Raw genomic sequence first — 14,672 nt, 5'->3', positions numbered from 1 at the left:
TTCAATTAACCCGGTCCATCAAAAATTCTCCAGCATCATATGCAACTAATTGTCTCATAAAGTATTGAAAAACTGAATGCTTAGTTTGTTTAGTGTGCGAAACTTTCGTTGTCATTCATTTAATATTATATTTGGATTTTTGACAAATTAATTTACGATTAATTCTCGATTAAACAAAAAACAAACAAACAGATAAATAGACACAATTTCACTCTGAATAACATATCAATGCCTGAATTATTTGATAAGTTACAGTTTTATCATTTGAATGTTAGCAGTTATATGCGATCGTTTTTGCAGACCGATTAATTTATTCGATCAACCAATTGGTTGATTGATTGATCTAATTTATTAATTAATTGATTGAATTGGTTGATTCATTTCATAGATCAATTTTTGTTCATACATTACTTATCTCCTTTTTTCTCTATCAGCAAATTTCTAAAGAGCAATTAATAGTTATTGAATGTAACATTTTACATCTATTTGTTTTATATCGTTGTTCATACTGAAATCAATTTTTGTGAAAGTTAAAATGAGTAAATTGGAAAGATTATATTTTATAATTTTAATAATACATGCAGAATACAGTTAATGTTTTATAATCAAAAAGTTAAGAAAAGAAAAAATTTTACATTAAAGTATAACGCAACGTTTGGATCAATTAATTATTCTGGAAAGTTTGATTTTCATGTTAATTATTTGAATAAATGTCAGATTCTTCATGTCTGTTAGAACTTTTCTATGGGAGAATTTTACACTTTTTTTTTTTTTAAATCATATTAATTAGTCAAAAAATATTGGTTAACAAAACAAATCGTAACATTTGAATCATATAACATGACATAAAAAAGTGTTCATTCATAGAACTGTCAAAATATATATTTTTGAAGTTAATCAAACTTATCTTCCCTAAATAATTTGATCTTTAATTATGAAAAAAAAAAAATAAATTATGGACGAAAGAAAAAAAATTTTTTTTCTTTAAGAAAAGAGTCAAATTTTGATGATAGCATATGTCATTGCTATCTAAGTAATAATCAATGTTAGCTAGACATATATACAAAGGGATAATTTAAAAAAAAAAAAAAAAAAAACCATTTTTAAACAGCTGAAAGATTGATTAATGTAACTTGCATAGATGTCTGTCTGTCTGTGTGTGTGTGTTGTAAAATTACATTTTAAATTTTACCATCTATTATTAATTGTTTAATTTTAAAAATTAATTTATCAACAAATTTTTGCAAAAATTATTTTTAGCAAACGTATATATAAAGCAATCGCAAATGCTTCATTATATTTTGTTCATTTTTCAATATTATGTAGTTTTATGTATCATTATTATTAAATTTATCAATGTATTGATGAATGGATTACTTATTATTGATAAATTTGATAATGCAATAGATTACAAACTGATATATTTATTACTAAGTATTTTTGTGGTGTATTTTTATCACCAATAATTTCTTCACAATAGTAAAAAATGGTTTAAATTTGACAATTATCAAATTTATGTGAGAAAGTGTACAGATAAATGATTAACGTATAGTATCAAAAGAGTACATTGAAGTGAGAAATTTTACTCTTTCTTAAATTATATTTAGCACTCTAAATTGCTTAATGGAAAATAACATACTAATTTAGTGAATAGTTCGTTTATTTGAAAATTTAATTTATATTTAATATTTAACAGATCTTTTTTTTTTTTTTTTTGAATAATAAATTTGAATACCAAAATCTAATAGTTTACATTTACAACATTAATGAAGAAATATCCTGTACTGCTACTCTAATCCTAATATCACTAGACACCGATTAGTGAAAGAGGTTAAAGTAAGAAATAATGATTGTAAGAAATAAAAGGAATTGTAAAGATATAAAGAGAAAAGACCTTGATTGAGAAAGATTTACTAGGTGACGTACGTAGAATTTTGCATCATCGTTAATGCGTGATTATCAATTTTTTCCTTTTCTGTTAATTTTTCACCGTGATTTTTTTATTGATTTTTTTTTTATGATAATCTTTTTTTTTTGCGAAGTTTTATGGTATGATTAGATGTAATATTCTATAAATATTTTTGTTTTGTATTTTATGTATTTCTAACTTATAAGCGCTACGTGAAGATATAATGAAGAATGTTACGTTACCAGAAAGTGATTATTCAGCAATTAATTTAAATATTTAATCATGATATGTGTTACATCGTTTACAGATTTTTATGAAACGTTTATGAATGTTATGTTTTAATAAGAAGTTAAAGAAATGAAACATTTCATGTCATTTATAGGTATACAGAGATACATGCATAACGACGACTATTTGTTAACAGTGTTTATGTGGGCAGTTTGATGGTAATTAACTGATGTAATTTACATTTATACAATAAAGGTGGGAAATAAGCAAAGGAAAATGTCTACAGGTGTATTACCATTTGTAAAAGGAATCGATTTTTCATATAATGACTTCTCGGTTAGTTTGTTTTCTTATCAAATTTTGCAAAGAAAAATGTTAATAAAAATTAAAGGTTAATGAAAATAAGTGAAAAAAAGATTTTTACTAATTGTTATTCGCTGTCTTTGCCAAATTTAATTTATTTATGTGTTTCATTCTTTAGGGTGATTGTTTTCCGGTAGAAGTTGAACAAATGACGCAGATGACATGGCTAAAGTTGAACCATGCTTGTTTGGAAAGGGTATACATATTTTTCTTAGACATTACATTTATTTAATTTGATAGAAAAATAGATGAAATGACTGTGATTTCGAGTAGTTTATAGGTTTGTTGTAAATTAGAAGAGCTGTTTTATAGGTGCCGGATGAACTGTCACGATTAACAAACCTGGAGCATCTGCAAATGACCTGTAATACATTATCAAGTGTTCATGGAGAGCTTTCTGATTTGCCACGCTTACGTTCTGTTATTGTACGACATAATCAAGTAAGAAAAATAGAACAAAGGAGGTCTTAAGAAATTCGCTACTGAATTTTCGCTTATGTATCTGAATTGGAACAGTTTTATCCTTATTAAGTATATAATATTCAAATGAAGTTTGATAAAAAGCACAACATTTATTTTCAGATTAAAACATCGGGTATTCCTACTGATATATTTCGGATGAAGGACTTGACAATAATAGACTTTAGTCACAATACTCTTCGTGAAGTACCACCGAATTTGGAGTATGCAAAATGTGCTATTGTACTAAATTTAAGCCACAATAACATAGAGAATATACCGAACGCAGTAAGTATTTGTTTTTTAACGGTTGTTTACATAAATACAGGACGAAAATGTTTAGATCTTCAATGCATGGTAAATAAGAAATAATACTTTGGGAGTATTTTTTGAATCAAAGTAAGACTGCTGAAGGAATGTGTATTCTGTTCTATGTCATATTTTGATATTTTTAGGTATTTTCAAATCTCATAGATCTTTTATACTTGGATCTCAGTAATAACAAGTTGGAAATGCTTCCCCCTCAAATTCGGCGATTAACGACATTACAAGTTCTTCGTCTATCCAATAATCCATTGCATCATTTTCAACTAAAACAGCTTCCTAGGTACTTTTTCTTTCAACTCATTTCTGTCCAAAATTTTTAAATATTTTTGGAGCGCTGAATTAAATCATTCATTTTTAATAGATTTTACTTGACTAATGAAAATTACTAGCACTGTTCAAATATTTTTTTAATTGAAAGACGATCATATGGTGATTTTGAGTGGTATTTTTTATTAAGTAGATAATTATAAATTTGAAACAAACAAATTAAAGATATTAGGGCTTAATAACTGAGTAGGAATTTCAGTATGAAAGCTTTACGGGTGTTACATATGCGCAATACTTCACGTACTTTGGAGAATATTCCTCCCACGTTGGACGATTTGGATAACTTACAGGTACATTTCACTTGCGTAATTATTCACTGAAAATTCTACGGAATGATTTTGCAGTCAGTTTCATGAATCCTTTGTGAAAGAGTCGTATTGCAAATACAGTGAGTATCTGCGAGCCTGAATGTAAGATAATCCTGATGCTCACGTATCTTTATCGACATCTGCTACTAATTTTTTTAGGATGTTGATTTTTCTCATAACAATTTACCTGAGGTGCCGGATTGCTTATATAAATTGAAAAAACTTCGAAAGCTTGACATCAGCCACAACCAGGTGTTTTATTTAACTTCTTATTTTCGCTGTAGTTGCTAAGCAATTTTCAACTAAAAGTGAAGCATATGGTTCGGCATTATTTTGATTGTGTGAAATTTGATTTTTGTATGCATGATTCATCCGGAAGACTGAAGGGAGCCACTTATGATTGCGTAAACGTGCATTGCACTGAATTAATATCAATTTCTACATAGAGTTTATTTACTTTTATATGTCAATGCATCGTTTAATTAATTGGACTAATTTCTCAATCCGTACAGATTAAAAAAATCGAATCAAAAGAGACACCGTGGGAAAACTTGGAAACGCTGAATGTTTCTTCAAACCAGTTAAAAGTCCTACCTGAAAGTATTGTGCGAATGGTTAAATTGCAAAGGTTATACGCTAGCGACAATCAACTAACTTTTGAAGGTTATTTTTTCGGTTTATAAAAAAATTTTCTTTTCTGGAGAAAGATACAGACAACCCTTCAGAACATCTTTGAAGCAGGTGTGATAAAGAGCACTGTTAAAGAAGAAAGGAACTTAATACCTATATTTGCAGGTATACCAAGCGGTATCGGGAAATTAGTTCAGTTGCAAGTACTATATTTATCATATAATCAATTAGAATTAATACCGGAAGGTGTTAGCCGATGCGTACGTTTACATCGCTTAAAATTAGACAATAATAAGTTAATAACTCTACCAGACTCGATTCATCTATTACCCGATTTGAAACAGCTGGATTTGCATAAGTTGGTTTTTTGTTACTTATTGAAACATTTTTGTTATGTGAATTTTTCCTTTCAACTTTTATTTCTTTACTTATTTTTTGGTTATCCCATTGTTTGGGATATCGAACATTCTTTTTATATTCATAGTGATGGGATTAACATTTGTAGGAAGGAAGGAGTGTGATGAAAATGTAGCTGTCATTATAATACCGTATTTTAAATAAATAAAATATAGCATTAAGATTCCTTGTTGAAACAACATAGCATCAAAATAATTTATTGATTTTATAAGCCGACATTCCGATTATTTGAAATTTGTGAACAGTTGGCAATTATGCATCTGATTTCACGTTATTGGCCAAAGGACTAATAACAATAAAAGTTGTTATCAATTTATTGGTTTTTATTATAGTGTGAAATTATGTGTGTAATTACCAGCTCCTTATTCTTACTCTGTTTACAGTAATGACGGACTTGTATTGCCACCCAAACCAAACGAAGAAAACCGATCGCTGGCCTTTTATAATGTTGATTTCTCCCTAGCAAATCAGGTGATGACTTTTCTGTTTTTTCTTTTTCTTTTTTTTTTTTTTTTTTTTTTTTTTAAATTAAAATTTCTATTTGTTTGCTTTTCTGCGAAGTAGCTGATATTTTGCCTTAGATATAGAAATGCATAGTGATAACTTAATTATTTAAACCACTCCAATCAACGAGTAAATTTGAATGATGTACTGTTTACCATCTTTTTCGAGGTGTCATTCTTAATATCCTTTTGTACTACTATCAGACGATGTGTTACATTAAATAATTGTGTTTTTGTTATCTGATTACAAGTATACTTCAGATGAAACTTGCTGGGCAAAGTCCATCATCATCGGTCAGTTCAGTTCCCAGTTCTGCAACACAAAAAGATCCAGTTGCCAGAAAAAAAGAATTCTTACGCCGACGTCGAATGCAGGCTGACAGTCAGGGTGCAAATAAAGTTATTGAGGTATTTGCTGTTCTCATTACGAAAGCTAATCTGCAATAATTTGTAGAATCAAGAGTTAGAGGTGGAATTTTATTGTGTTTCTGAAGTCTGGTTGAAGCATTGCTTGGGTTTATATAAAGCTACAAAACTGCTGTTATTCTACAGTTATATATGTGGCGCATGAAAGTCATCCATCATAAACCAAATTTTCCGTTTTCTTATTTCTCTCTTCTTCCTTCTTGCTAATTTCTTTCTTGCATTAGCATCAAGTAGTTATTAATTTTGTTATATAACAAATTTTCTCTTACAATGAAAATATTTTACATAAGGCAAATGTATGGTTACAGTTAACCTTTTTATATCCTCTGGTAATTTTTACTACTCATCGAAGGAACTGGTATATCAACATCATCTGCATAGCAATTAATTGCATTGATACTGCAGTGACATTTCATTTTGAAGGCGGTTATAGAGATAGTGAAGTTATATATTTCAAAAGCAAACTGGCGTTCTTAGTCAAAAAGGAAAAGCTCCTTTTTCCTATTTTGCTAAATGCAGGTTCCTAGCAACCTCATTCATTTAATTTATCGCTCTCTTTTAGAAAAGAAATATTTTTTCAACCATCTTTTAATGACTTTATTCCTAGTTTTTTTTTTTTTTTTTTTTGTTGTTCCATTCGTTGATAATGGGGTTTTATCTTTTATTGTCTTCTTTTGTTCGAATTATTGAAAATACGGAAATATGATTTCGTTATACTTATATGTATTGGGAAGAATTCTTCATTTAATTGAAAAATTGCTGGTCATTCTTTTTCAGAATTAGCCTTGATTTGTCTGATAGATGCGCTTAACATTTTCGTCCATAACGGGTGACAATTAGTGATACATTTTTTTTTTTTTGAGCTTCGAATTTCGTTTTTGAAAGATGGTAGTGAAAAAATCTCCGTTTAATTAGATTATTGCCATTATAGCTTGTTTTTGGTAGCCGCTGTTGAGTGCATTTTTTGGAAATTATGGAATTTTAATTAATTATTGTAAATCCTGCTTATGTTTTTGAAATAACAACTTGATTGCAATCGTTTGAATGCCATTATGGCTAGCAATTTGGATTCTTTTTTTATTAAGTCATTATCGCTGAATTAGTTATCTACCGATATTACAGGATTTTTGTTTCTCCGTAAATTTTATTGAATTACTTTTTAATGAGTAATACTTGTAATATGCTTTCTCTTCTCTCTATTTTTGAAGAAAAATTATACTAATTACTCAGTCATGCAAATCAGGTTTTACAGTTATAAATTTGTTTGATTTTAATCACTTTAATATATAACATTTTCTTTTGAAGTTCTTTTGCTTCCAAAAATATGCTTCTTCATGTCTTATATATTTTATTTAGCTGCCTTTTCACTCCCACATTGTCATATATATTTCAACTAGGATTTCCTAGATGTAATTTTTATGCATGAAGCACGCTCATATATTTTTTTTTCTTTCAAATTCGAATATATTTTAGGGTATGTCGCATATTGCGGGTGCTGCTCGAGATCAATTAGAGCATGAACTGCCTACAGATTATGTCAAAGTTCCCACCTGGAAGGTTATTATGTTTATTGTTTAAAAATTTTTACTGTCAATTAGATGTTTTCTTTTGACCAAATCATATTTTATCATTTATTGCTGACAACTTAATATACTTTAAAAACAACGGACTAATTATTTCTTTTGATAAAATAGTGAATAACAAACTCTCACAAAAGTAGTGGAATAATAAGCTAGAAATGCATAATTTTGTTTCTGACGATCAATTCAACTTTCTTTTTGAATTTTGAGTTAAAAGGATTCTGAAATTTTGAAAATCTTGGAAAAATGATGAAAAAGAAGTTTTAATTTTTAGGATAAAATGGAACAGCAAAAGCCACATCTAGATTACAGTGAGGTGTTTGATGAGGATGTTGGACAAGATGAAGGAATATGGGTTTGGGAAATTGAAAATTTCTATCCTAGTATACTGGACTCATCAATGCATGGCCATTTTTATGATGCTGATTGCTACCTCATACTACGCACAAGAAGAGTATAATTTGAATTTTATGACCAGTGAATTGCTCAATAAAATTTTAACTATGCACATGTATCTAGATTATATTTTTACTTGATAGAAAAAAAGTCAGAAAATAAGTTAGTTCAATAGATATTTCAGATTTCAATGCATGGCATCATATTAATACATCATATTAATTCCATTTTTAAATTTCTTATTTTCTAGTACATGCACTGACGCGTAAAAATTTGGTTGCTTAAGCTAAAAAAACTTAATAGTTTAATATTTCAGATTATACCAATGTCTTTCTGTTTATCGAGTAGAGCAGTTAGCATAATAAAAAGCTAACTAAATTTTATCTCCATTGTCTTCAGTGAATGCCATAAGAGCCACACCATAAAGCTGAATATACACCTCCTTAAAGAGATCCTCAATGAATGATTTGTTTTGTCAAGCATAACACTACACACTACAGAGTTTATTTTTTTTTTTTTTTTAAGGAAGAATCTGGCTCTTTGAAACATTCAATTTTCTATTGGATTGGAGAAAATTCATCGTTGGATAAAGGAATGTGTGCAGCTGTTCATGCTGTAAATTTGCGAAACCATTTAGGCGCTACTTGCAGGTAGAAATTTTGTAAATTTTCACAATTCGGCTGTAATGACTATGCTATGATAAGGTTTAAAAAGTTATTTAACTTAATGTTATGAGATATCTAATATTGTTTACATATATGTATTCGGGTCACACTAACTGAACTGATTAAAGAGTAGATTATTCGTTTTTTATCAATGCAGATTGTTTGCAGAACTGAACGAGAAGAAATGAATGATGAATCTGATGATTTTTTGGAGTTATTTGGGGAAGAAATTACCTATATTGAGGGAGCACGAACAGCTTCTGGTTTTTATACTGTAGAAAAAGCGGCGCATGTCACACGGTAAGGTATTTTTCATTTAGAATATTTTACAAAAATTATTTCTTTACAAATCAGAAAGTTATTAATAATTTATTTAAGGTCTTATTATTTTAAATTGCAGTTTTTATCGTGTGTCAGTAGCCGGAAACACAATTGAAATGGAACCAGTTCCAGTATCTCCGGATAGCTTAGACCCACGATATGTGTTCTTACTTGATGCTGGTGATACAATCTGGATTTGGAGTGGGCGAAAAGCAAGAGTAAATTTTATTCTTTTCTATTATGATGAATCTATTTCAACTGCATCAATTGCTGTTTACTCACTTTTTTTTTCTCGTCTCATTTACTGGTCGGACAACATAAGTTGTTCAGATTAAACTAGTAAATAGGTTCTTTCAATTTTAGTTATTTCCGTCACTTTTACTCTATGCTATTTTTTAGTTATTTCAGTTCTTATGTTCTGTCTTATTTTGACGATTCTTTTTTTGGTTTAATCTATTGGAATATAATATTGTTTAATGAGCAGTAGAAGCAGTATTTATCAGCAAGATTTAGTTTTTAAATAAGAAGTAATTTTCATATTTTAAAGATAACTGTATCGAATAAGGCTCGTTTATTTGCTGTGAAAATGAATAAAAAAGATAGAAAAGGTCGAGCAGAGATTGAATCATGTGCAGAATTACGCACACCCGAAGGATTTTGGATGGCTTTATATGGTTAGTATTGTGTGTGTGTTAGATTTGAAGTCAAAGTTTATAAATTTATTCATTGTAAAAAATGTTGTAATGTAATTTCTAAAAGTCATTAATAAATAGTAAACAGATACTTTAAATACTTTAAAAGTCAGAAACATAACAAATACTGAAAGATATACCCTCTTAGAAGTGAACTTCGAAACGTGGTGCTTTTTCGGCTTCTAAATCTTCGTCATAATCAAGTTCTTCGTTTTCTTCATGATGTTCCGCAATTTGATCTTTTATAACTCTCTTCCTTCCTCTTGAATGTCATCATCATCATCCAAAATTCTAGGAATCCTATATTAATAGTGTGGCTCCTAAAAATTCTCTTGACTTTTGGTTTCTCAGTTTACCGGATGATTGATTATATTTTTCTTTCAGGACAGCCTAATAAACCGGAAGATCCAATAGTAGAACATGTTGATGCTGATTTTGTTCCTGAAAGAAGACGTTTGTATCAAGTGCAAATTGGTATGGGATTCCTAGAACTACCTCAAATAGAACTTAAACATAGTGTTCTGAAGCAGGTAAACATACATTTTAATTAGAAGTGAAAAAATACGGAATGTAATTTTAGTTGTTTGTGAATAATAAAACCTTGTTTTTAATTTAAAAATAAATTTATTTTAAAGGATATGCTGGACACAAAATGTGCATATATTCTGGATTGCACATCGGATATATTTCTGTGGGTAGGTAGAAAAGCAAATCGACTGGTGAAAATGGCAGGACAGGTAATTTCTTTTTCTTTTATTTTAATTTTTGTGTTTTAAATCGTTTTTATTTTGTATTCTTGAAACGTTTAATTATCTTATATAAATTCTATTGCTAAATTTATTCTATAATAAATTTTATACGGAATATTCTTTTCTGTGCTTTGAGTGAAAAATGAAAAGTTTTTACAGAGAAAAATAAAATATGAAATTTTGAAAGAATTTATATGTTTAAACATATTGAAATACTTTACATTGCCCTATTTTGATGCTACTGGTCCATTTTCAATACTGCTATTCTAGACTCTCTGGATAAAATTTCCCACTTTTTTATCAGAAGGCATCAAGCGATACATTAGTAGTAGTATAATTTAAAATCTTTAAAAAAATTGAAGAAAATGGTGGTAGAATTGCATGCAATGTTAGAAAGGCCAAATTATACAATAATTTCACGTGAAACAGAAGGCGAGGAGTCAACAATATTCAGGTCTTTTTTTAATTTTCAAATTGGTATATAGATTGTCTAATTAAAGTTTTTTACTTCAAAAACTTAATTTTAAAAACTGTTTTTTTTTTTTTAAAAAAAAAAACAGTAATGAGAGCTGTCTTACAGATCAAAATTCCAAGGCTGGGATGATATCATACCATTTGATTTTACGAGAACTGCGGATAGTGTTCAAAGAAGAGGAGCCGATTTAAAAGTAAGCTTTACTATTACTAATAGGGATGACTTTTGTTTTATTTGTTATTTGAACGTGCAATATTTAAAAGCCATATGAATTTTTTGTTTTTTTTTTAAGATAATTATGGAACGTGATAAGATAAAGACGGATTTGGCACCGCTATTCTTGCCACGACAATCAGCAATGAGTGAAGAAGAAGCTAATCAAATGATGGAAGAATGTAACGAAGATCTCGAACTTCTTGAACCTTTTGTTTTAGTATGTTATAACTTGACTCTTTGAAGTTATCCCAAATGTTTTTGTGATATCTGGAAATGTCTTGAAATGAAATGGGAATCAATTTTTATACTCCAACATTAATGAAATTAAAGTTTGTTCAGACAGGAGATTATATCATTAACACATGAAATTGTTTATTTTAGTCTCTTGTTTCAAAAAATCTTCATAACTTCATATTTGAAGAAATGATATTTTACAGGAAGGAAAGAAATTTGTTCGATTACCACAAGAGGAATTAGGCACTTTTTACACAATGGATTGTTATGTATTTCTATGTCGATACGAGGTGATACCGGAAGAAGATGAAACAGATTTGGATGAAGAAGAAATAGAATTGAGTGGTGAGAAAAATGATGCCGCTGGTGACGATACTGATACAATACAGATATTTAAACGAAAGGTTGGATCTATATTACTGGAATAAAATTCGAACCATAACATGTCAAAAGAGGCAGTTAAAGTAGTCATAAAGCAGGTTTCGAAAGTAATTTCCTTAAAGTTACCTCCATTCTTCCATTTTCCAGGCTTTCTGAAAATAAATGAGTAACTTACTGTATATGGAATAATATGGATTAAGACATTTTTGTAAGCTTATAAGATGTCTATTATAATAAAGATGTATTAATTTTATCTGTTATAACAAAATGTGTTAATCATAAGATGTATTAATTTTATTTAACTAAATGTTGAAAATGTAGCAATTATTCAGGAACCTGAGGAAGTACAAGAAGATTTCAAATGTGTAGTATACTTTTGGCAAGGTCGTGATGCAAATAATATGGGCTGGCTTCATTTTACATTTAGTTTGCAGGTTTGTTACTAAATTTTTAAATGATTGAAATTTTGTATCAATTGAAAATTTTTGTTTCAGAAGAACTCTGTCAATATTATTCTACTAGAAAAGTATTACTTTGTAAAATAGATTTTTTTTTTTTTCAGAAAAAATTTGAAGGTCTTTTTAAAGACAAACTTGAAGTTGTTCGTATGTATCAGCAACAAGAAAATCATAAATTCCTTTCGCATTTTCATAAAAAATTTGTTATTCGACGCGGTCGACGAGGTTTAACAATGAATCTCGGAGGTTATTGATTCTTTTTTTTTTTTTCATTACTTTTTTGCTTAAATATTCACATATGCGACAAATTATACAGAACGGTTTTAATGCATTCTAATGAGTGAATATGTTATAGAAAGCTGATGCTACCCTTGTTAAAGACAAACTCTACAAAATAATCAGTAATTTGTTGACTAGATTTTAATAAAGACTGAACGATCTAAAACTGAACTGAGCTTCATTTTCATTAAAATTTAATTTGGTATCCATGTATGAGTATCCATCGCTGTCTATTTTTACGGATAGCATTCATTACTGAAAACACTACTAAAACATTACCTCTGTTTAAAGTGGTTGATTAATATTTGTTGTTATAGGACATTGGCCGGAATTATTTTTAATGCGTGCTAATGGTTCTGCAGTATGTACGCGAACAATTCAAATCGACTGTCGAGCCAATCAACTCAATTCAGCTTTCTGTTTTATTCTTCGTGCTCCGTTCAAAATAGTTGATGAGAATGGATTGGAGGGTAAAGTGTTTGTTTGGTACGGCAGTAAGAGTAATCCAAATCATCATGATCTCTGTTTACAGGTTATTTTATCGTTTCCTATATTTGCTTATCTTTTAAATTCCTTTCATTCGCAATACAGATTCGAAACATGGCGAGAAATTGACTTTGTGCTTTAAACTGCATTATATGATAGCATATTATAGGTGTAATGATGTAAAATGCATTTTGAGTACCATTTTCATTTTGCAGGTAGCAAATGAGCTGATAAATCGAAACAGTGAATTTCCGGTTGAAATTGTGCGAGAAGGTGATGAGCCGGAGAAATTTTGGGAGTGCCTAGGGGGTAAAAAAAAATATGATACTAATGGTGATTTCTTAAATTTCACAAGGCTATTCCGTTGTACAAACGAGAAAGGATATTTTGTGGTCTCCGAGAAAACTGTTGACTTCTGTCAGGTAAATGTGTATTTGCATAAGTTATACAACTTGCAAAAAAGTGAGCGTCCATTCTGTAATTATATCCCGTTGAAGTATTACTACATGTGTGTTTTTTTCTGGATTGAATTTAGGTATTTGATGCCCAATCAAAAAAACATAAAAAAAATTATGGTGCTAATGATGGCATCTTAAATTTCACAAGTTTATTCCATTATACAAGTCTGTGCAGTAATTGCATACATCAGTTATACAAGCAGTAATTTCATGCATCAAATTTTTATTAAAAAAAGCATTTCATTTCAGGATGATTTGGATGATGATGATATCATGATTTTGGACAATGGAGATTTGGTTTTCTTATGGATGGGATATCATGCTAGCGAAGTAGAGCTTAAATTAGCATATAAAGCTGCTCAGGTATTATTTTTGCTTTTTCTATTTGCAAATGCATATCTTCTATCTATTTATTTATCTGCTTAAATATTTCAAATGTGGATACGAAGCATGGGAATAAAGACCGAAAATTATAGGTTTATGTTGCACATATGAAAATCAAAGAACCTGAAAGGCCGCGAAAGTTGGTGTTAAGCTTGAAGGGTCGAGAATCACGACGATTCACAAAATGCTTTCATGCCTGGGGAAAGCATAAAATTCCAGCTGGGGATGAAGTTTAACTTCCAGGACTTTGACTGTTGTGGTCAGATTATTTAAGTATTATAGTTGGTCTCAGTGAATAAATGGGTCTTTTTTTTCCCTCACTTACTCAGTCCAAGATTATCCTTTTTATTTGAATTCATGTGCTACACTAAGTGTGCAAATGCGTTAATGCGTTATGTATTTTCCTGAACATATATACGCATATTCCGGAGCATATGACAGGAAAATATTGCTTTAATTTCAAGGTCATTTCATCTTAGGTGGCATAAATATAGACTGTGTAAATGATAGTGATATGTTGATACGTATAGGATTTATTTATTGTTTTTTTGTTTTGTGTGTGTTTATTCTAAAGTGCCTTATAAATATTTTTTGCAATGATATGAGAACCATATCTGAAAAGAAAAGTTTATATCCATTAAAAAAAAAAAGAAAGAAAAACGAAACAATTATGAAACAGCAGCTAATTCCTGCATACATGTACAAAGGAAACAAAATGCATTGTTAGATAAATGTTTTTTTTTTTTTTCGTAGAATTTCTTTTCAAATAATTTGAAATTAAAAGATAAGGAATGAGTAAAATGATGCCATATTTTAGTGTTAATATATTTCAATAAGGATAAGATGTTTTTATCCTTCACGATGAAAACAAATATTTGGATAAGGTTCTTCTATATGTTTTCGATTAACTATAATTATTTATTTGTAGAATATTTATTTTTACGTTATTTGTAAAATTTCTACTCTTCTCCAAACATATTTATACTTTTCTAACGGTATTT

The 14,672-nt window shown here is 29.2% G+C and overlaps 1 protein-coding gene across 1 annotated transcript; it reads left to right on the top strand.

Moving 5' to 3' along the window:
* Positions 1-2,413: 2,413 nt before the first annotated feature.
* Bma-fli-1 (Flightless-I protein homolog, putative) lies at positions 2,414-13,907 on the top strand (the record flags this gene model as incomplete). Its single annotated transcript, XM_043076307.1, has 29 exons — positions 2,414-2,473; positions 2,619-2,696; positions 2,813-2,941; positions 3,083-3,247; positions 3,415-3,566; positions 3,813-3,903; positions 4,081-4,173; positions 4,434-4,584; positions 4,717-4,909; positions 5,352-5,439; positions 5,733-5,879; positions 7,371-7,454; positions 7,752-7,931; positions 8,399-8,523; positions 8,707-8,838; positions 8,939-9,077; positions 9,407-9,533; positions 9,936-10,081; positions 10,187-10,288; positions 10,663-10,754; positions 10,881-10,968; positions 11,068-11,208; positions 11,429-11,629; positions 11,939-12,040; positions 12,169-12,310; positions 12,661-12,875; positions 13,045-13,251; positions 13,537-13,650; positions 13,764-13,907. 29 exons carry the CDS (start codon positions 2,414-2,416, stop codon positions 13,905-13,907), a joined length of 3,828 nt encoding a protein of 1,275 aa, XP_042932241.1.
* Between the last annotated feature and the right edge of the window lie 765 nt (positions 13,908-14,672).

Source organism: Brugia malayi (assembly GCF_000002995.4).
Source record: "Brugia malayi strain FR3 genome assembly, contig: Bm_v4_Chr1_scaffold_001, whole genome shotgun sequence".
NCBI classification, from domain to species: Eukaryota; Metazoa; Nematoda; class Chromadorea; order Rhabditida; family Onchocercidae; genus Brugia; species Brugia malayi.
Note: the sequence above shows the minus strand (reverse complement) of the source record. Positions and strands in the feature narration are given on the sequence as shown.